The sequence below is a fragment of the Anopheles merus genome, unplaced genomic scaffold (genome assembly GCF_017562075.2).
Source record: "Anopheles merus strain MAF unplaced genomic scaffold, AmerM5.1 LNR4000020, whole genome shotgun sequence".
Taxonomy (NCBI): Eukaryota; Metazoa; Arthropoda; class Insecta; order Diptera; family Culicidae; genus Anopheles; species Anopheles merus.
The window spans coordinates 37,135-57,377 of NW_024427600.1; the positions used below are offsets into that span (position 1 = coordinate 37,135).

General features: G+C 42.7%; 2 protein-coding genes across 4 annotated transcripts in view; one reads left to right on the top strand and one right to left on the bottom strand.

Annotated features, from left to right (window-relative positions):
* LOC121601037 (protein vav-like) overlaps window positions 1-16,547 on the bottom strand; it is a 28,292-nt gene extending 11,745 nt beyond the window's left edge. The window contains exons 1-2 of one of the 3 annotated variants that reach the window (XR_006005970.1): window positions 15,998-16,547; window positions 15,719-15,897 (exon numbers count right to left, since the gene is read on the bottom strand). Coding sequence is in view for 2 of the 3 variants with exons in the window: in XM_041929830.1 (XP_041785764.1) it covers window positions 15,719-15,897; window positions 15,998-16,237 (419 nt within the window). In the remaining variant the exon portion in view is untranslated. The remainder of the gene's footprint in view (window positions 1-15,718; window positions 15,898-15,997) is intronic. The other 2 variants (XM_041929830.1, XM_041929831.1) reach the window with 2 other exon arrangements.
* LOC121601036 lies at window positions 3,423-5,532 on the top strand. The gene is made up of 2 exons (XM_041929829.1): window positions 3,423-5,318; window positions 5,357-5,532. Exons 1-2 carry the CDS (start codon window positions 3,489-3,491, stop codon window positions 5,477-5,479), a joined length of 1,953 nt encoding a protein of 650 aa, XP_041785763.1. The 5' UTR covers window positions 3,423-3,488; the 3' UTR covers window positions 5,480-5,532.
* Window positions 16,548-20,243: the final 3,696 nt, after the last annotated feature.

The following is a 20,243-nucleotide window of genomic DNA, read 5'->3' on the forward strand; positions in this document are numbered from 1 at the left end:
ATTAAAATATAGAGAACATCGTTTACCTATTCTTGTGATCATAATAGGAACTACACCAAAAGACCAATGGACCAGGGGGAAAATAGAAAAGGTCACACCAGGGAAAGATGGGAGAGTTAGAGAGGCTTTAGTACGCACGTCGAACGGTCTACAACGACGATCAGCGAGCAGGCTTGCTGTTTTGGACGTCTTGCAGTAGGTGAACCCAATCAATAAAAGCTCCTTCGCACCAGTAGGGAGAGTTCACGGGAGGGAGTATGTTGCGACGAAACCGTTCGACACCCTTGGCGTTTGAACACCCCTGACGAGACGAAAGTCATACAGGGCGAACGTCAAGAGAATCGCAGCGAAACGGGAGAAGCAATCCAACCAGCGAGGAGTAAGGAGCAAATACAAAGCCATAAGCGTAACACGGATATTAATTAATTAATATTAAGTAAGCGTTAAAACTCAGATTAGTGAAGGGACGAGAGAAGTAAGTGAAAAGGTGAAATCAAATGTGATCGTGTTATAATATGTTTGAAATATAGTTTCAGAACCATTTCAAAGGCGGTTAGCGAAAATTCATCCCAACAAATTCTGAAATTTTCTCTCACGTAAGAGAAAGAGATAGAAGGATGGACACTACACCGAAGTGCCAGCTGTGTAGCCAACCACAGGATGAGAAAGCCACGATGGAGAAGTGCTGCTTGTGCGCAAAATGGGAACATGCCACGTGTGCGGGACTGACCGTTACCGTCAAAGATCCAGCATCAAGGTATGTATGCTCCGCGTGCAGAATGAAGCAGGAGTCCACGGCTGCCAAATTCCGTGACGATTGGGACACAGCCAGCTTGAAACCCGCTACGCGATCGAGGAAGGGGTCAACGGCCTCCACTAAGCGAAGCGAGAAGATTGCACCAGTAAGTGTTACATCAACTATCCTCTCACTAAACGTGGAAGAGAAGCTTAAGCTAGTGGAAGAGGAACAACGGATGCGAGAGAGGGAGATCGCAGAAAAGCGAGAGATCGCATGTCGTGAGAACGCAGAGCTGATACGTCAGTTAGAAGAGAAGAAAAAGCTTGCCGAAGAGGAGAGTATTCTTCGGGAGAAATCACTCAAAGCCGAAGCTGAGATGAAGGCTCAAGAACAGAGTATACGTCGTGAGTCCCTGGAGAGAAAGCGCGAAATCATGAGAGAACTATCTCAAGCCAGCCGAGCGGGCTCAGAGGTCAGTTATAGCGAGAAAATAGTGTGCTGGCTAAAAACTGGCCAAGGATCGACTGATGAAGAAATATCACCTCGTGAAGACACTCTCTCCAAACCCGGAGTATCTAATATAAAACCTCTAGCGACGTCAAGTGTCGAGGGACAAGCGAGCGAAGAAAAGAAAGATGAAAGCGAAAGGGAAGGGAAAGAAGGCTTGTCTGGAAGGCAAATCGCTGCGCGTCACGTCCTTGGCAAAGAAGTGTCGATATTTAGTGGGGATCCGGAAGAGTGGCCGCTGTTTCTTAGTACTTTCGAGGAAGCGGCCAAAACGTGTGGATTTAGTAGTGCTGAGAATCTAATAAGATTGCAAAGATGCCTTAAGGGCAATGCGCTTGAACTGGTGAAGGGTCAACTGACGATAAAAGAGAACGTACCAGATGTGATAGAATCGTTAAAGATGGTTTACGGAAAACCGAGCCTACTGATTCGTTCACTTTTAAACAAAATTCGTAACTTGCCACCCCCGAGACCGGATAAAATGAGAACCGTTATAGAGTTCGGGTTAGCAGTGAAAGCACTAACAAACCAGATGAAGGCAGCTAAACTGAACGCGCACCTGAACAATCCAATGCTGTTAGAAGAGTTGGAAGAGAAGCTGAGCGGGGAGATGAGGCTGAACTGGGCTGCATTTCAGGAAGAGAAAGCAGCGGACGGGTTGGAAGGGTTTAGTACCTATGTAAACAACCTGGCAAGGCGCGCTTGTGCGGTGACAAACGATCTGAGAGAGATAAGCAGAATAGGAGAAACTAGAAGAAAAAATACGGCCGTCTTGAATACGCATGCTACAACAAATTTCGAAGCGTCGCAGAGAAATGAGAGAGCAGCATCTCTATCTCGACCATCTAGTACGCCACATAAGAAAACCTGTGCGGTATGTCAGCGTGAGGGGCATCGTGTCTACGAGTGTGAGCAATTTAAAGCTGCAGATGTGAGTGATCGCTGGAAATTTGTGAACACGAAATCCCTATGTAGAACATGCCTCAACAACCACGGCAAATGGCCTTGCAAGTCATGGCATGGCTGTGGGGTGGATGGATGCCGCTTACGCCACCACAAGCTGTTACATTCCCCGTCGACAACCGAAGATGCCGTAAGTGCGTGCGCAACACATGCAAATGAGGTAAATTCTATTAGTCCTTTATTCCGAATCCTACCCGTTACCCTGTACCATAACAACAACTCTCTAACAATATACGCTTTCGTAGATGAAGGATCGACATACTCACTAATCGACGAATCAATAGCAACAGAGTTGGGTGTACACGGTCAAAAAACACCAATAACGCTGCAATGGACAGGACATGTAACGAGGAAAGAGCCCAACTCCGAAGTAATAAACCTTCATATTTCCGGAAAAGATAGAAACACGAGGTACAGATTAGAGAACGTCAGAACGGTCGGCCGGCTAATGCTCCCAACACAGACACTAAATTACGAAGCACTGCAACAAAGACATATACACCTTAGAGGGCTGCCGATACAGAGCTACACACACGTGCAGCCACAGCTCCTGATCGGGTTGGACAACATTCGAGTCGGGGTACCGATCAAGCTCCGTGAAGGACAACCGTCCGATCCCATTGCTGCCATGTGTCGACTAGGTTGGTCGATCTATGGAGGAAGAGTCCCAAAAGGGGTACCGACAGCGCTTGTAAATTTTCACGCCGCACCGCCAATAGATAGTGACAGAGAAGTAAACGATCAACTGCGAGACTACTTTACGATAGAGGACTATGGCACGAAAACGGCAAGTGGAATTTTGGACTCAGAAGAAGAAAAGCGTTCAAACCTCTTGTTGAGAGAAACCACAAAACGAGTAGATTCAGGTAACTGCTTCGAAACAGGCTTATTATGGAACACCGATTGCCCAAACTTTCCCGACAGTTATCCTATGGCCGTTAGACGAATGGAAGCGTTAGAAAGAAGATTCGTTCAAAATCCAGCATTAGAAGAAAAAGTACGACAGACTATTAGTGAGTACGAAACAAAAGGCTACGCACACAAAGCCAGTCTTACAGAACTCTCCGCAGTGGAGGTAGGAAAAGTATGGTACTTACCGTTGGGAATTGTACAGAACCTGAAGAAGCCGGGTAAGATTAGACTGATATGGGATGCAGCAGCCAAGGTCTCAGGAGTATCGTTTAACTCAAAAATGCTGAAAGGTCCAGACCTATTGACCCCGCTGCCACAAGTACTAAGCCAATTTAGACAGTTTCCCGTAGCGGTATCAGGCGACATAATGGAAATGTTCCATCAAATAAAAATTCGACACCCCGATCGCCAATCGCAACGTTTTGTGTACAGAAACAGACCGTCAGACCATATGCAAGTATACGTTATGGATGTAGCGACATTCGGCTCAACGTGTTCGCCTGCCTCGGCACAATACGTAAAAAATTTGAACGCACAAGAATACATAGAAAAGTTTCCCCGAGCCGCAAAGGCGATAATTGATAACCACTACGTAGATGATTATCTGCAGAGTTTCACCACGGTAGCAGAAGCTATAGAGGTAACGAAAGAAGTAAAGCACGTACATTCGAAGGGAGGATTTACGCTTCGGCGATTCCTATCTAACTCCGCAGAAGTGCTGAACAGTATTGGAGACCCCGCCGAAGAGACCTCTAAAGATCTGATGTTGGAAAGAGGAGAAAACACCGGATCGGTCCTAGGAATGAAATGGAAGATAAAAGAAGATGTCTTCACATTCTCCTTCTCCTCAAACGAAAATATACGACATATTCTCCGCGAACATCACATTCCCACAAAACGAGAGGTTCTGAGGGTGGTAATGAGTCTGTTTGATCCCATGGGACTAATATCGTTTTTCCTCGTACATGGAAAAACTCTTATTCAGGATATGTGGGTAAAGGGTATTGAATGGGACGACCAAATACCAACCGACTTGTGTCAACGATGGGGGGAGTGGATAAAACTACTACCACACTTAGAAAAATTACGCATACCGAGATGCTATTTTCGTTCCCCATACCCCGAAAACCTTCATGATCTGCAACTGCATGTGTTCGTAGACGCAAGTGAAACCGCGTACTGTTCCGTTGCCTATTTTCGGATAGAGATTGATGGAATGATTCATGTTGGGCTTATAGGTGGAAAAACTAAAGTAGCCCCTATAAAAACCATCTCTATCCCAAGGCTCGAGCTGAAGGCGGCAGTCCTAGGAGTTCGAATGTTAAACGTTATAAGAGATAATCATTCCTTCCCTATAAAACGCCATATACTTTGGACTGATGCGAGCGTGTGCTTGGCGTGGATACAATCAGCAAATCCTCGACGGTATCAACAGTTCGTTTCGGTACGGCTGGGGGAAATTCTGACATCAACCGAACCACGAGACTGGAGGTGGGTGCCCTCGAAACAAAATGTGGCCGACTTAGCGACTAAGTGGAATAACGGGCCCGAGTTGACGATGGACAATCCGTGGTTACGTGGCCCCTCCTTCCTACACGAATCTGAGGCACGATGGCCGGCAAAACAATCAGTCTCCGATACCGATGAAGAAGTACGAGCGACACATCTACATATTCGACCAGTGAACCCACCAATCGATCTAGCGCGGTTCAACTACTGGAGGAAACTTCTTAGATCTGTTGCTTACGCTATTCGGTACATAGAAAATTTGCGGCGCAAAGTGTCCGATACACCTTTGGAGGTTGGAATACTCAAGCAGAACGAGCTGCGTAAAGCAGAATTGGCGCTATGGAAGTTTGCGCAACACGAAGCCTTCCCAGAAGAGGTGACGAAACTGAGCAAGACACTTGGAGGCCCGGACGAACGGCACGGGAATGTCCGCAAATCCAGTCCTATCTATAAAAAGTGGCCCTTCATGGACGAAGAAGGTGTACTAAGGATGAGAGGACGGATCGGTGCATCAATCTACGCTACCTTTGCAGCTAAGTACCCAGTTTTACTTCCCAAAAATAATCACCTTACGTTCCTTATTGTCGGTTGGTACCACTACCAGTATCGACATGCAAACAGAGAGACAGTAGTGAACGAAATACGCCAATGCTTTGACATCCCCAATCTACGAGCATTAGTAAAGAAGGTGGCCGATGCATGCCCGTACTGTCGAGTGATGAGAAGGTATCCGAGGCCGCCACCGATGGCTTCCCTCCCAAAAATGCGCCTGGCAGCCTTCACCAAGCCGTTTACCTACACCGGAGTGGATTATCTCGGTCCAGTACTAGTGCGTGTAGGTCGAGCTAATGCAAAACGTTGGATAGCACTCTTCACGTGCTTAACAGTGAGGGCCGTGCACTTAGAAGTAGTTTATTCTCTGAGCACAGAATCTTGTATTATGGCAGTAAAGCGATTCATTGCTAGAAGAGGCACGCCCATAGAGTTTTGGTCTGACAACGCGACTTGCTTTCAAGGAACTAGCAATGAAATTAAAGAAGAGATCAGTAGCGCACTTGCAGTTACATTTATAAGCCAAATAACTAACTGGAAATTTATACCACCTGCAACACCACACATGGGTGGCGCTTGGGAAAGACTAGTTAGGTCAGTCAAAACGGCAATCAGTACAGTAATAGACTCACCGCGGAAGCCAGATGATGAAACGTTAGAAACAATATTGTTAGAAGCTGAAGCAATGATAAACGCCAGACCCTTAACGTATATTCCGCTTGAATCAGCCGACGAAGAGGCGTTAACACCAAATCACTTCCTGTTAGGCAACTCAAACGGAACAAAACAAATACTTTCACCCGAAGTAGAGCAGAAAGCAACACTCAGGAGTAGCTGGAAACTAGCGAGGTATATTACCGAACAGTTTTGGCAAAGGTGGCTTAAAGAATATCTCCCGGTCATTACAAGAAGAAGTAAATGGTTCAAAGAAGTCGAAGACTTGAAGATAGGAGATCTTGTGATCATAATAGGAACTACACCAAAAGACCAATGGACCAGGGGGAAAATAGAAAAGGTCACACCAGGGAAAGATGGGAGAGTTAGAGAGGCTTTAGTACGCACGTCGAACGGTCTACAACGACGATCAGCGAGCAGGCTTGCTGTTTTGGACGTCTTGCAGTAGGTGAACCCAATCAATAAAAGCTCCTTCGCACCAGTAGGGAGAGTTCACGGGAGGGGGTATGTTGCGACGAAACCGTTCGACACCCTTGGCGTTTGAACACCCCTGACGAGACGAAAGTCATACAGGGCGAACGTCAAGAGAATCGCAGCGAAACGGGAGAAGCAATCCAACCAGCGAGGAGTAAGGAGCAAATACCAAGCCATAAGCGTAACACGGATATTAATTAATTAATATTAAGTAAGCGTTAAAACTCAGATTAGTGAAGGGACGAGAAAAGTAAGTGAAAAGGTGAAATCAAATGTGATCGAGTTATAATATGTATGAAATATAGTTTCAGAACCGTTTCAAAGGCGGTTAGCGAAAATTCATCCCAACACCTATAAAAATCGTTAATTTTTTTGCATCAAAACGTGTGGAATACCCGGGTATGCCGGTTGCCAACTTACGTGTGTAAATCTGGTAGCCAACTCTACGGTTAACGGTGACACCATATCAGATACAGTCTGCTCCCGAGTTACGCGGTTTGTGCGTTCCCGAGAAATCCGCGTAACTCGAATAACAGCGTAAGTCGAATTTCGCGGTTGTCGGCCAAAATACAATTGATAACTCGGTAATTTTTATTAATTTAGTACTTTTATACACTTCATCACTTATTTGATAAGATTCGTGTCGAACATTCTGATAATTTTGGCTTTTAAGTGGATTAAATTTTCTAGCAAAAATGAAATTCATACTCCATTGGACAGTTCTTTAAGTAAATTATATGAATTTGACGTTTTTATCTGTCTAATTTAGAAAACCACTTACAGTCAGAATTCAATAGTTGAACCCTTTTTAGTTGGCATGCATTTTAGTTGAACGCTCGATATTTGGCTGATAGTTCAATTAAAAAGCATGCGTTTGTATGGGAAAACCCGCTTTTGAAAATTTCACAAAAATCTCATGGCCTGCCGAGAAAAAATTCAGAAAATTTTTGTATGGAAATACGTGCCAACTAAAAAGCACTTATTCAATAGTTGGCAGGGAATCGAAGTTCAACCGATGAGTTCAGACTGTATCTCCTAATCCACGTAAGTCGAGAACCGCGCAACTCGGAAACAGACTATACCAAATTTAGATGGGTTTAAACTGTGCCCAGTGAACTGTACCACGTCTCAGCGGATCAGGAATTCCTTTTTTTCAATTCCTTTTCGATAATATCATTATTAAACGTCATATCAAGCACGCGTTTACTACCCAGCATTATTTTAAACTTTTTCTCCTTTTTTGACGCAACAACCATTGTCGCTCAAAGCCCTCCTTTACCACTGATAGGCTTGGGTATTTGTGAATTATTGATTGCCAGTAGCAGGATCATCAGTCCTACGTATGGGAACACGGTCCATTCGAGGCTTGAACCCATCACGGGTATGTTGTTCAGTCATATGAGTTGACGACTGTATCACGAGACTGATAATTATTTTAATTTTAGTTCTTATTTAAAAAAAATTTTTTTTTGGTGATATAGCCTGGTAAAAAACTATGGACAAAAAACTGGTAAATATGGGGCCCTTTCCGTTTTAAGATCGTAGGCTGAAATTTCAGCCTGTCAGCTGTTTGCATTGTAAAGCAATTTTAGAGCAACTATCTAAGTCGGTATACAGGGTTTACCTAGCCAATGCGGTATCGTCAAAGCATTATCGGTCGCCGTACATACTTTTTCGGGCGACGTAAACCCTCAATTGGGCACTGTCATTTTTATTCGAGCCTTGTGAAGTATGAATCGGGCAAAGTACAGAATGAAAGCGTCCTACTCTTGAAGGTGTCAAATCGGACGCTCCAGTGTGTTTGATCCATCAAGTTGTTTAAAAATACGTATTTTGCAAGTTATTTAACTTATTATGTATTATTTTAAAATGTTTACCTAATTAAATCACCAAATATATCATATTTAAAAAAATAAAACCAAATTGCATTGTACGGGTTTGAACTAAAAATTTTAAAAAAGGAATTTGAATAATTTTTTATGTAACTAAACTTAAAAATAGAGAATTTTCTTACATATCAGTTAAACTACTCGCAAAAAAGTATTGTTTTACAGCTAGAAAGCAACAAAATATAAAGTAGGCCTAATTCATTCTGTACTTTGCCGGATTCATACTTCACAAGGCTCGAATAGAAATGACAGTGCCCAATTGAGGGTTTACGTCGCCCGAAAAAGTATTTACGGCGACCGATAACGTTTTGACGACGCCCGATTGGCTAGGTAAACCCTGTAATATACAGGTGGGCTTATCCCAAGTTGTATGAATTTAGAAGGCTGAATTTTATCGCTTCTGTTTCTGAATGAAGATTTTAAGAGTGTTTTGTTTATTCGTCAAGACTCCAGAAAGCTTGTTTAACCGTAGAGTTGGCAACCAGATTTACACACGTAAGTTGGCAACCGGCATACCCGGGTATTCCACACGTTTTGATGCAAAAAATTAACGATTTTCATAGGTAAACAATGCTTTCTATATTTTAATGCTGTAAGCAAGTAATGCCGACCATATATTCTCTTCTATTTCATTTATTCGTTAAGTTTTTTCATTTTATTATAAAAATAACGGTCAAATTGAAATTTGGAATCGCTTGAATTTGACTCGAAAATAAGCACAATACGAAAAGAGGAAGAAGAGAAACGTCATTCTCCATACAAATTGTATGGAATACCCGGGTATGCTGGTTGCCAACTTACGTGGTAAAGTTAAAAAAAATCAAAATAAAATACTTACAGGCTGCTTAAAATTACAACTTATGCACCAAAAAATCATAAATTAAAAGTTGGGAGGCTACGGAAAATTTCAGGTCAATAATAGCAATGAATCAAAAGTTATTGAAGATCGAAATTGAAAAAAATACCCGGGTATCCGGTTGCCAACTTAAAGGTTAAACAAAAGTTTTCACCTGTGATGTCAAAAAGTGGCGTTCACATTTGGTTATAAAAAAAAACATGCTATGAGACATATTGGACTGCATACTCTTTGATTCTAGTTTCTATCACCTGATTTCTTTAATACACCTTGGGACAAAAGGAAAAAAGCACATTGTTTTGCCATTTTTTCGAGCAGGTACTCGAATCTAATTCTAGCTTTGAGGCTAGAATAATCTAGACTGAAAATTACAGGCTAGTTTTATGTGTGGTTTTGTATGGATTGTTTACATGATTTCAGCCTCCTACTGTCAAACTCTATACAAAAAGCTGACTAGAATCGTGAAGGGCCCCAATGACAGCTTACGCGTTTAACCAAGATTTCAGATTTCAGTAAGAACATCAGCTTCGTCAGATTTTGAATAAGGGAAAGCGAGGCAAAAAGGGTATGTTAAGCAGTTTAATGAATATTCCTTTGAATATTGCACAACACACAAATTATTCTTAAATTATTACAAGCCTCTACCATTTATCTGTGAATAAAAATTGCCACTTAGCCTGAAAATAACATAAACACATGAAAAACATGTTAAATAAAAGTTGTTGCTTTTTAAAGATACTAATTTGACACGCCGGGCAAAATGGACATATGTAAAAAAAACGTGAAACGTCAAAACACTGGGGCAATATGGACCACAACAACTGCGCTTAGGTAATGATCTATGCTTTTGCGCAAGTTTCGTAAAATATATTCTCGTCCTATCTTTTGTTTTGCTGTTCAGGAAAGCCCTTAAAATTCTTCCAAAAATATGCTATCAAAATTTAGAGAGTTTTTACACGTTCCAATCTACAAAATCGAATCTTTTGAATCTATCCCGCTTGGCAAAGAGAAACTCATTTTGATGCCATTCACTACCCCAGGCCTTGTTTTAAAGGAATCATGCGACACACTCGCACTCCACTACCCCATCCCATGGTCAAACGCTCCCACCATCGAGGTGTTGGTCAAAATTTCTCTGTGTGCATGAGACACACACTCGCACTCCTCCAGCCCTCCATAGCCGATCGTTTCCACCGTTGCGAAGATGGGAGAATTTGTGCTCTAAGGGTGAGACCCTGAAGCGCAAGAGATGTGTATGTGTAAAGACGATCATAATTCGATATGGTCAAAATGCGTCGATTGTCGTTTCATTTATCTGGTAATGATGTTTTCACATCATCAAAATTTTAAACGTTAACAACTAGGCTGATAACAATATTTGAAATTTAAATCAGAATAAAATCAATTCATTTGAAGTAAAATAAATTCCATTATACTTTATTATGACCATATGACCATCACTGTAACATAGTGTCATTTACTTTGTGTTTTCCGCTTTCGCGCTGTGTTGTGAACGTTCGAAACTCATTGCCAGAACGAATGCAAAGTTCATTTGGGAAGGATTGGTGCCGGAAGATGCAGAAACAATCATTAAGTGTTAATAGAAAAGTGGTCAAGTTAATCGTGACAGATGTAAACGCAGGCGTAAATGCAGTATTTTTTTTTTTTTTTTTTTTGTTACTTGATCTACGGGTAAGTGCATGCATAAGAAAAATAATTTTCCAAATGGTGTTTGTGTTCTAACAATCGTACTGCTTTTAATGTTGGTATATTCTTCTATTATTTTCCATCACACCTAGCTATTTCATTACCAAAGCTCCTGATAACAGATCAAAGCAGGTAAATCGGGCTTACAGAGTCGCCGTTTAACTTAAAATATCTTCGTGATCGGTAAGTTTTAAATAGTACTAGTTTTGTTCACCATTCTAATGCTCGATTTATCTTTCATTCCTCAGCCAAAGGCATCAAACAGCAAGTGTTTTTCTTCCAACTGCACGCGCCATCGGTGGTTCAAGCAGCTAATGATTTGTTCGCCCAGCACGCACCATCAAGAATCAAAATATTCCCGAACAGCTTTGTGAATAAAAAACTGCACACTTGCTGTCAAAATTTCCTGGAATTTTTTGGTCGGGCTACGCTCGCGGGAATGGTGTGTCCGTTGAGGAGAAGGAAATAAAGGTTGGGAGTGAGGATTAACCAAAAACGCAGCATTGAGAATGAAGGGAGGAGCGCTCAGCGCTCCCGCTTGGTCACTCACGATGCTTGAAGTAAAATGTTCACAAGCATCGATTTCAAAGCATGCATGTCGCGCGACATTTTGCCAAGCGGGATACCTGTTACCCAAAGTGGGTAGAAAGGAGGTGTCGTCATGTAGAACAATTGGGCATCGAGGCTTTAGAAAAAAAAAGCACAAAACCAGGATCGACGGCAGTTGTCAAATGCGACGAATGTTGCTGGTATTTAGATATGATATATGAATTGTTTTCGTTTAATACACATTTTTTTAGCATTAAAAATTCGTATTTTGCATCCACACTCCATAAATCGACATTTTACACGTTATAATGTAGCTGCTGCTTGTAAACAAATATCGACGGCTGTTGTTAAACTGAATCTCAAAATGGAAACATGCCAAACGCTAAGAAGACACCTCCTCTATATTCCACCTTGCCTGTTACCATTATTGTGGGGACAAATACAACACCATAGCCTCACCTAGCGCCATACGTCAAAAGCACCTGCCTATTTTGCCCGAAGCGTAACTGCCCATTTTGCCCCACTGAAGCATTTTTGTATTTTTTGTTCTTCTTCTTCTTCTTCTTTGGCTCAACAACCGATGTCGGTCAAGGCCTGCCTGTACCCCCACTTGTGGGCTTGGCTTTCAGTGACTTATTGATTTCCCCCCATAGCAGGATAGTCAGTCCTACGTATGGCGGCGCGGTCTATTTGGGAATTGAACCCATGACGGGCATGTTGTTAAGTCGTACGAGTTGACGACTGTACTACGAGACCGGCTGTATTATATTTTTTTTTTGTCATATTAGTAAAAATACTCATTCGATGTGGCGGAGGGGTATCCGACAGCGCTCGGGGAAGCGCTAGCGGCCGACAATAACATAACCGCGATGCCCCTAGCAGAGCACAAGCGTATGGTGGAATGAGCCATCAGCACTGCAGCCGAACACAAGATCCGCCGCTTACCACGTAGGGAGAAAAAGGAATGGTTCGGTGAAGAGTGCACGCGAGCACTATCCGAGAAGAATGCAGCACGCGCCCGCATGCTACGGCATGAAACCCGTCAGAACGTAGAGGTCTACAGACGACTGAGGAAATAGCAAACCCTGCTCTTCCAGGACAAGCAGCGCCGTTTTGAAGAGTCAGACGAACTGCTGGCACAGCTTTCTCAGTCGGGGGACAACCGCTTGTTCTACAGGAGATTGAAGAAGACACGGAGCGAGTTTGCTCCTAAAACCGCAATGTGCCGAGATGCGGAACGAAAACTCCTGACGGACGAGCGGGAGGTGATCGAAAGGTGGAAGTGCTACTACGAAGGACATCTGAATGGAGCAGAGGCAGGAGAGGCTGGCGCAAGTGGCAGAACAAGACAATCCACAGCAGCAGCACAGCAGTAACAACAGCGACAGCTTCGATACAGACGACGAGGTGCCACCGCCATCTCTGGATGAGATTGCCCGCGCCATCAAGCAGCTTAAGAACAATAAGTCTGCCGGCAGCGATGGTCTGGCGGCCGAGCTCTTCAAGATGGGGCCGGAAAGGCTTACCGTCGAAATGCATCGGCTGATCGTGAAAGTCTGGGAACAGGAGGAACTACCGTTGGAATGGAAGCTGGGTGTTATTCACCCAGACTACAAAAAGGGCGACAGGCTGGATTGTTCGAATTTCCGAGCCATCACAGTCCTGAATACCGCTTACAAGATCCTGTCCCAGATCCTGTTCTGTAGACTTGCGCCCCTTGCTACAAATTTTATCGGCAGATACCAAGCTGGGATTGTTGGTGGCAAATCCACCACCGACCAAATTTTTACTCTACGGCAGATCCTCCAGAAGTGCCAAGAGCACCAGATCCCAACGCACCACCTGTTCATCGACTTCAAGGCGGCCTACGACACCATAGACCGGAAGGAGCTATGGAGCATCATGCAACGGTACCACTTCCCTGGGAAGTTCATCCGGCTGTTAAAGACCACCATGAACGGGGTGCAGTGCAAGGTGAGAGTATCGAACTTGACGTCGGAATCTCCTGTCTGCTGTTTAACATCGCCCTGGAAGGTGTCATTCGAAGCGCGTGGCTAGACATCCGTGGCACGATCCTCTACCGCTCTCTTCAATTTCTTGGCTTTGCGGATGACATCGACATCATCGGCAGGACAACAGCGAAGGTGTGTGAGGCATACACCCGACTAAAACGCGAAGCAGCAAGAATTGGATTGAGAATCAATGCGACGAAGACAAAGTACCTGCTTACCGGTCACTCAGACCATCTGGGAAGCAGTGTATTAGTTGACGGCGACAGTCTCGAGGGGGTAAAGGAATTTTGCTATCTCGGGACGGTCATTACTTCAGACAACGATAACAGCAGCGAAATCCGGAGACGCATTGTGCAGGGGAATCGTGCATACTATGGGCTTCACCGACTGTTGAGTTCCAGAAGACTTCGATCCCGCACGAAATGTGAGATATATCGCACATTGATTCGCCCGCTGGTCCTCTATGGACACGAGTCCTGGACAATCCGAGCGGAGGATGCAAACGACCACGAGCTTGCTGAGCTGTACGACGAACCGAGCATCCTGACGGTGGCGAAGGCTGGCAGGATACGATGGCTGGGGCATGTCATGAGGATGCCGGACTCACGCCCCACCAAGAAGGTGTTCGACAACGATCCCCAGTTCGGCATAAGGCGAGCACAGCGAGCTCGATGGCTAGACCAGGTGAAGCGAGACCTGACAGAGATCGGGTGTCTACATGGATGGGAGGCTGCAGCCAGGGACCGAGCATCCTGAAGAATTTATTTGCATTTTTCTTGGTTGTTTGTAATAAAAGGGTTATTAAGCTTACATGGTGTTCATAGGACACTCTAATGAATTCATTTTGAGCATAGGAAAGTATCTTTATAGTGAAATAATGCATAAGTAAAAGGTGCCCATTTTGCACCACATGCCCATATTGCCCTGCTTTCCCCTACTCTTTTTTTAATCACTTTTTGTATCGGATTGCATTCAAACAAAACCAGCTTTCTCATTTCGCTCATTTTTACCATAAATTCATTAATTATTAGATTTAACTTATGTACAACTCCCGCGGTACAAACATATTGTGAATTAATAAATGAAATAAAATACTTCGACTGCCACCCTGTATGACGTAGAGCATCAGATACAAAGCTGGAGATGATTTGAATCCATCGTACAGATAGTGATAATGTTTTGTTCTACTTGATAATGACTTGTTATAACGAGAAGTTTATCGATTTCGATTCTGGAATATTTGACACAGAAGTAAACATTTTGACGATTTTACAGGCTTTTTTTTTCTTGTCGCAAAACCCGCACCAATAAAAAGTAAAAACGCGTAAAAACCGCCCAAAACGCATATTCCGAGCTAGCGGTAACAGCTCTGAAAATGTGATCAATGCTCGGTTTTAATTGATAAATTCCCGTTTTCCGGCTTTCCCACGAAAAATAAAATTCCCTGCTAATTTTTGTTTTCCCGGTTTTCCCGGTTGAGTGGCCTCCTGGTTATACGAGCGGCTTGACCAACCGGATGCCAAACATACATGGTTTTATGAGCAGCAGTAAGAATCTTCCCAGCAACGTATCGTCCAATACGACGCTGTTTAGTATGATGCCGCTTATATTGCCGCCACTACCATCCCGCTAGACCTCTTGATGTAGGGGGATATTCGCTGCCAAGACAGAAAGGTAGTGGTGGTATTTCATCGGGCATCCGTCATCGAACACGTGCTGATTCACTGACCACGATTCGCTAGGACACGACAAGAGATGCAGTAGCCACTACATCGTCTCGAAGATGTGCACCAACCGCGACACCTGGGAATCCGTAGGCGCCTCTGACAGGACAATCATCTCCACCCAGCAAAGTAGGAATTTAGAGCATCCACCAACGACAAGGTGATAATGGAGGTCCGTCAAATTTTTTGGACCAACCACAGCTGGCTCCACAAACATTACCATATTCTTTTAACTTAACTAGCCCCTTCTCTTCCTTGCAATTCCCAGCTTCCCTTCCATTTCCTTTCTTTAAATGTTTTTCCTCTTTTTATCGTTTCTTTTCTTCTAAGATGTTTCAATTCAGGATAGCTGCGGTTTGCCTGAAATGGAGACAACAAGCATGGACCCGCCAACAGAAATGCTGGTTGGATTGAGGCTAGAGCCCGAGCTTCATCCCGGAAGGTTCAGAAACGCAAGTATAGGATCGTTGCAGCCGATCTGTGTCGGATACCTGGATGCACTGAACGCACTCCACAGCTTGAAGTAATATACCTGTCCTGTGAGACCCTGTCTGATAGGGCAGTGGAGCTGCTCTTGGTACATTTACATTTAGTTGTTGAATTTAAGAAAAGCTGAATGGTGAATTGGTTCTAATTTTAAGTGAACTTACGGTATATTATTTGCAGCTTGCACTTTTCTGCATGTTGATAATTTGGATAGAGTTAGAAGCACCCGATGAAAGTTGGTAAGGTCGTACAACATGGTCGGTTCGAACAGATCCGCTTCCTTCAAGCCAAAGTTGGTTTTGCATGCTTCAAGAAACAGTTTAATGTTTTGTATGCAAAGAAACTAAAGAAAAAACACTATTAGTTTGTGTTTTATAACTTAAACTCAACAAAATACAAGTGGAAATTGTGTCAGCCATATCACCGCATTTTAGAATACATACGTGTGCCATTTGAGGTTTGCGATTGAAATCTTTTCTATCAAAAGACGACGGATCGAAAAAAATTGCTAAATTACACAGCAGCACTCCGTCTCGGAGAATGGTTGCGAGGACTTTAATATCCGAGTCTAGGTGATTGGCACGGTGGTCATTTGGAATTATATTGCAGCGCGTGAGCCAAGCAGCACATTCACGCCACAACTCGGCAACCATCGTGTTGGAAGCAGCAGTAACTGTGGCCATCACATAACACAAAAAGATATAATATAACTTTGTCGCCCACGCCCAGATATTTTGTGATATCAGCAGAGCCTTTCTTCAGACGATGACAGTTAGGACAGAAGGAAATTGTGCACGAAAAACCGAAGAAAATGTAAACAACACACTACTTTAAAAGTAAACGAAATAGATCCATAATGATATGGAAGTGTGAGCGATATTGTTCCATTCGTATTTGTTTCCACTTGTTTTTCACAATCTTCTTCGTCGCTGCGTTTTGTTGTTTTGTGTAGCACATAGGAATGTATTTGGTCATATTCAGTGACAGATGGTTTTTTTATGGCAACTATCAGCAGTGTGGCCCAAGGTAAATTAAAAATACCAGGTGGTGGAAAAGGGCCTTTCGTACACGGTGCGCATTCTAGAGCATTTTGACGATTCGTCACTTGACGTCAAGGTGTGTTTATTTACCAGGTAAATTATTAGCACGTTTGACAGGCGCCATCATTGAGTATTGTTATGTCAAATCACATACAATTTTCTACCCTTCCCTCCAGCCCTACCCGATTTTAATACCAGAGCACCCAGTATTGCTATGTCAAGTCGTGAAATGTCAATTTGCTCTGAAGCACTTCACCTCCTAATATCCATACACCTTGCTTGACGTGCGGTCTCCACGATACAAACTTTGTATCAAGCAAGGTGGATTTAAAGATATCAGGTGGTGCACTCTAATGCATTTTGACAATTCGCCACTTAACGTTACCGCGCGGCTATATGACCGTATTAATACACGATGCGCAATCTCAGATTGCGCATATATTCGTTTTATCAAAATATATGTCATTTCGCGTAGCCAACCCTGAGCTATAAACGTCATTTCCATACAATTTCAGATTGCGCCAAGATTGCGCATAAATTTTCAAGATTATATGTCCGAGATATATAAATTTTTTTTTGACAGATAATTATATCAAACCGACCCGTTTGACAGATAAATATATGCGCAATCTGAGATTGCGCATCGTGTATTAATACGGTGACAGGCGAAATATCTGACAGGTACAGCTAAAGGGTTGGGGGAGACACAACATCCGCTTTCGAAATTCACTTAAAAATAATATCTTCTTAAGCAGAACATTCACTAATTGGAAGAAATTATGAACTGTTAACTCAAAATTGACGAAGTACTGGATATTGAAGTTATTCAATGAATTTGGCTACGATTTTGTGCACGTTATTTATTTACATTGCACATCAGCTGGTTGCTGTGATGCTTTATTCGTCAGATATTTCGCCTGTCAAATAGTTCATTTCGCTGTATATTTCACCTTATGTAGCCTCGCGGTTAGGTCCCCAGGATTCAAACTTTGTTTCAATTTATTAAATTTGTTCATATAGTTTATCTACCCCATTTTTTCGATTAAATATTCTTTAAAAAAATATTTTGTACTTTGCAAGTTCTTATTTAACATTAAAACATCGATTAATGTGTGTTATTTAGTGTTCTCCGCGAATTTATTCTATAATTCATTGTGTTTTCGACATTTTTTATGATAAAAACTAAGAAGTCATTTTTTTTAATTTTCACATTAATTCCTCATTATCTACGAGCCGCATGGAAAATTTACGTGAGATAAGTACTATTACTTACATGATTTTACATTTCGTGCATAAACAAATCATCAAATCTTTTGTTAATATATCTTATTGTTGGATATCACAGTACACATGTACAACCAAATAGAATAGTTATTGTACGATCGTACCCAACCTCCGGACCACGCTGGTTTTCGCTGGTCTTCCAACGAAATAAGACCAACGAAATACAGATCATTTTCGGGGATAGTGAACACACGTGAAAGATGAACCCATGCAAAAAAAAGCTAAAAATAGAAATGAACATTCGGATTCACTCCCTCCGCTCATGTTCCAATTCATGCTCATGCTTCATCCTTGATGCTACCAACCACATCGCTAGTTCTACTTCGAATCACTTTGCCAGTTGCGCCACCATATTATTATTCATTATCGTGCTATTTACTGGTTTGGTTGAATGAAGGGATACTGATACTAAGTGAATTAAAAGAAATAAATAAAACAATAAAAATAACAGATTAACTACTAAACACGCATTTCTAACGCATTTATGAGTAAATGGGTTTGAAGTTATTGGAGCTGGATGCTATAAAAATTAAATAAAACTTTAAATCATCAATAAAAACAATAAAAATGGAATTGAACTCAGATCAACCATGGTACAAACATTACACCATTAACATTTGACCATAACTACCTCATGAACATGAATTGTTATCTATCACTATTAAACCCTTCAAATATAGTACAATGAACAAAGAGATGTGTAAAAGTTTATCGATGCGTGTGAGAGAGTAGGGCTGGTGAATAGAAAGAGATGGCATGAGTTTGTGTTCATTATCCCCGAAAAATTTCGCTTGGGTAGTATACATGTATATCCCATATAACAATTTTCACCACAAATTCACCTCAAAACCTCTTGATTTCAGCAAAACAAGAGGTTTGGTGAATATGACGTCATATGCAAACAACGGTTTGCGAAAAAAGGGAGTGGGGCCACGGCCGTGTGTGGCTTGTACCTGTATCCGCTCTGTTCGCTCTGTATTTGTATATATGTGTGTATTGTGCTCAGCTGTTCTTGGTGCGTTGTGGCTTTTAATCTGAGGGCGGATCTTCGTTTCTCTCGCACTTTTTTTTGTCGCTGCGTTTCTTTGCTGTGATTGAAGAGAATTTGAGGAAGAGCGTAATCATTTAGGTTTTCATACTTTACCGGCGTTGCGTTGGATCCACCGTCAATGTTTTCGGCTATCTTGGTTGCACGTCCCATATAACAATTTTCACCACAAATTCACCTCAAAACCTCTTGATTTCAGCAAAACAAGAGGTTTGGTGAATATGACGTCATATGCAAACGGCGGTTTGCGAAAAAAGGGGGTGGGGCCACGGCCGTGCGTGGCTTGTACCTGTATCCGCTCTGTTCGCTCTGTATTTGTATTTTATGTGTGTATTGTGCACAGTTGTTCTTGGTGCGTTGTGGCTTTTAATCTGAGGGCGGATCTTCGTTTCTCTCGCACGTTTTTTTTCGCTGCGTTTCTTTGCTGTGATTGAAGAGAATATTGGAGGAAGAGCGTAATCATTTAGGTTTTCATACTTTACCGGCGTTGTGTTGGATCCATCGTCAATGTTTTCGGCTATCTTGGTTGCACGTACCTGCCTACGCTATGAGTGAACAAAATACTATTCAATGCGTTCTTGTTTCTTGCCATTAATCTCTACGCAAAATAAGTGGCCGAGCGAGTCTTGGAGATCGAAAGGATTCTTTGAGTTCGCCAGAAGGTCTCGAGAAGAAAAACCCTAGCGCGCTCGCAAGTCAATTTGTCTTTGTTTTCTTCTCCATCTGAGAATCATGAATGTGGCCATTTAGGGCCAAGCTACTAGCGATGGATAAATTTGAAAAAACACCGCAATCGCTACCGAATTACTCCACAATAATCGCAAGTTGTGAAAGGTAGATGCAATCTCGGTAATGTTTGGTGTCATCTGTTGTAGCCGACCAGGACTGGCCGGTTGCGTTAGTCGGTAACTTCAGCCGTCGTATTCGTTGGATCCATCCGAAGCCGATTCCAAACAGCTCGTGACGGTTGCGGATGGCTTCGGACGGTTCCAGGCGAATGCGTCGATGGGCAAAGCTAGTCATTCAAACTTTCCGATTTTACGTACAAATTGCCGTAAATACAAACGGTACCGTTGCGCAAAAAGTTTTTTGATTGATTCAAACGATCATCAGCGAAGACCTACCGGCTTTTTGATAAGATCGGCATGTATGAAAATTGAGCAAGCTATAGCAAGCGCAAATATTCTTGCTCTTCGTATGTGTGGCTCTTCTCTTATCCCCTTAGCTACACTCTCTCCATGTGTTGTCACGCTCCTTGTTTTATATCACTCTTTCTCTTTCTTTGTCACCGCTCATTATAGCATCCTCGCTCTCCGT